Source organism: Rhagoletis zephyria, unplaced genomic scaffold, assembly GCF_001687245.7.
Source record: "Rhagoletis zephyria isolate East Lansing unplaced genomic scaffold, Rhagoletis_zephyria_1.1 Rzeph_scaffold_06894, whole genome shotgun sequence".
Taxonomy (NCBI): Eukaryota; Metazoa; Arthropoda; class Insecta; order Diptera; family Tephritidae; genus Rhagoletis; species Rhagoletis zephyria.
This window is the reverse complement of record NW_016163977.1, coordinates 4191-6579: the sequence shown is the minus strand read 5'-3', so window position 1 is coordinate 6579 and position 2389 is coordinate 4191. Positions and strand designations below refer to the sequence as shown.

General features: G+C 32.1%; 1 protein-coding gene across 1 annotated transcript; it reads right to left on the bottom strand.

Annotated features, from left to right (window-relative positions):
- Positions 1 to 978: 978 nt before the first annotated feature.
- LOC108373642 (uncharacterized) lies at positions 979 to 1699 on the bottom strand (the record flags this gene model as incomplete). The annotated part of the gene is made up of 2 exons (XM_017629565.1): positions 1524 to 1699; positions 979 to 1465 (listed from the first exon to the last, which is right to left on the bottom strand). Coding segments are annotated over exons 1-2 (574 nt in total), but the record flags the coding sequence as incomplete, so codon positions are not given.
- Positions 1700 to 2389: the final 690 nt, after the last annotated feature.

Below are 2389 nucleotides of genomic sequence, written 5' to 3'. Positions count from 1 at the left end.
ATCAAAAATTGTATTCTAAATTTTTATTTTATTTTTTTAGGTTGACTTAGATTTTTTTAAAGATAAATTCAACAAATGTTCACCAAAATTTCGAACTTTTGATTCTTAATCTTAACAATAATGTTAGTCTAATAAAGTGCAAGTTTCAAGGTGCTAAAAAATTTACTGGATTGTTAAAGACTTTTTTTTGCTGTGGAATTTGTGTACTTTTTTCCATATAAACATGAATTTAATTTGAAGTAAAATGCGCAAGATCGTTCGCAAAGAAATTTCAAAAAATCAACGCCAGATTTTATAGAATGCACTCGTTATATAAAAAAAAATTTAAAAATAAACGCGATTTTTAGCCCCTTTAAACTTGCACTTTATTATACTAACACTTTTTGGGCTATAAAACTGCATACCCAAAAATGTCCTAAGATTCAGATTCAAAAGTTCGAAATTTTTGTGAAAATGTGTTGAATTTATCTAAAGTTTGTATTAAGTTTGAAAAATTGATTTATAAGTTTTGGTTAAAGCATGAAAAATATTTTTTTTAAACAATAACAAAAAAATTTTAACTTGAAAAACATTATAGATATTAAAAAAACTCAACATGTGAACACTTGAATGAGCTCCTGTATATAGAATTTATGGAATTTTCGTAAGTGGTACTGAAAAAGGCATATATGTATATGAAAATTCCAAGTCAACCTAACAAAAGAAAATAAAAATTTAGAAACCAATTTTTGATCGCAGTCATAATTCAGTCGACATGGAATTTTCCATATATATGTATGTATTTATGCTTATCAAAACAAAATCTTTACATGTCCTCTTCAACATCATTTTGGTAATTGCAGTATACAATCATGTGTTGTTTTAAATTTTCAAGAGTAAATTTCCTACGCCTTTCAGTAAGGATCAAAGAGTATGCTGAGAAGATACGCTCTACATTGCATGATGTTACAGGACAGTATTTGAAATTTGCCAACTCACTTGGAGTAAGTTTAGTTACATATTCAGAAGAAAGTTTCTTGCTCGTGAACAACAACTTTTCAATGACTTGTATATCTTTAAATCCTACATTACGTGCAAAAACAGCTTCAAATTTGTTTAAAAATGCCCTATTGTCTAACTGCTTTAATGATTTCTTCACATTTTTCACCTCTTTGAGGCTGTTTTTCAAACACAATCCTTTGGTCTCTAGGGACCACCACTCTAGAGAGCGATGAATTACAGCAAAATTTGATTTTATAAAGGCTAAGTCACTAACAATTGTATCACTTGCAAGCAAATTTTTAGCGATGCGAATCGATTCGTTGTCTTCATCACTCAAGCTCTCTACCAAGCATTTTATTTCAAAAAAGTTCTCGTTGTAATATTCGGCTGCCTTCAACCATGTGCTCCAACGTGTTGTTGATGGCATTGGTGGTAATGGTAGTTGAGGATACGTTGTTTTAAATTTCTTTCGGCGCGATGGTGCCTAAGAAAGGTGTTAAGAAGTTATTGTAAATATTACCATTGACATGTAAAGATTTTACCTTTACGAAAATTGATTTTATGCACGATAAGCTTATTGACGTCTTCGTATTCGCTACGAATAAATTCGCCAACACGGTGAAGGCCATGTGCAAAACATATATATATGAAGCATCTTGTAAAACAAAGTCTTCAAAGATCTCATTGCAGCAACCATATATGGCGCCGCATCGGTTATTGCAACCAGAACGTGGTCGTATTCAATTCCTGCAATGAAAAAAGGACTTAAAATATAAACACGTGTTAAAATACATAAATAAAAAGAGCAAACCTTCAGGCCACAATATAATTAAGGAGTCGTTAACGAACGCTGCAATATTGGTGGCGTTTGCTGCATCTACTTCGCACACATTCAGTAAATATGATTTATCTTTTTCCTCCACGTCGTCCACATCCAGTATACCAAATATAAAATATGCTATCAGTCGTTGTTCCGTATCTATAGTCTCGTCAATGGAAATCCAAATGTTTTTATTGCGAGCCTTTTTACGTATCATTTCTATGCATTCGCCATATAACAACGGCACATATCTTTGACGAAGTGTACTTTCAGATGGAATGATCTGATTTGTATAATTTTGCAAAAACTGAACCAGATGAGGATCAGATATTTTTTTAAGTGGAATGTTCGATTTTAAAAACATTTTACACAAGTCCATAGAAAACGGATGTGGAGATTTTTCTGTGCATTCTTTTAATAAAATCTTCCTAGTCGAGCTTTTGATTGTTTTTGATGTCTCGCAGTAGAAAAATGCTGTGTTACTTGGAAGGTCCTAGACGCGTTTAGGTTTCTATCACAGCTTTTACAAAACAAAACACTACCGTCGCTACGTAGTTCGTCTTTGTGCTCATTTACCATTCTCGTAAG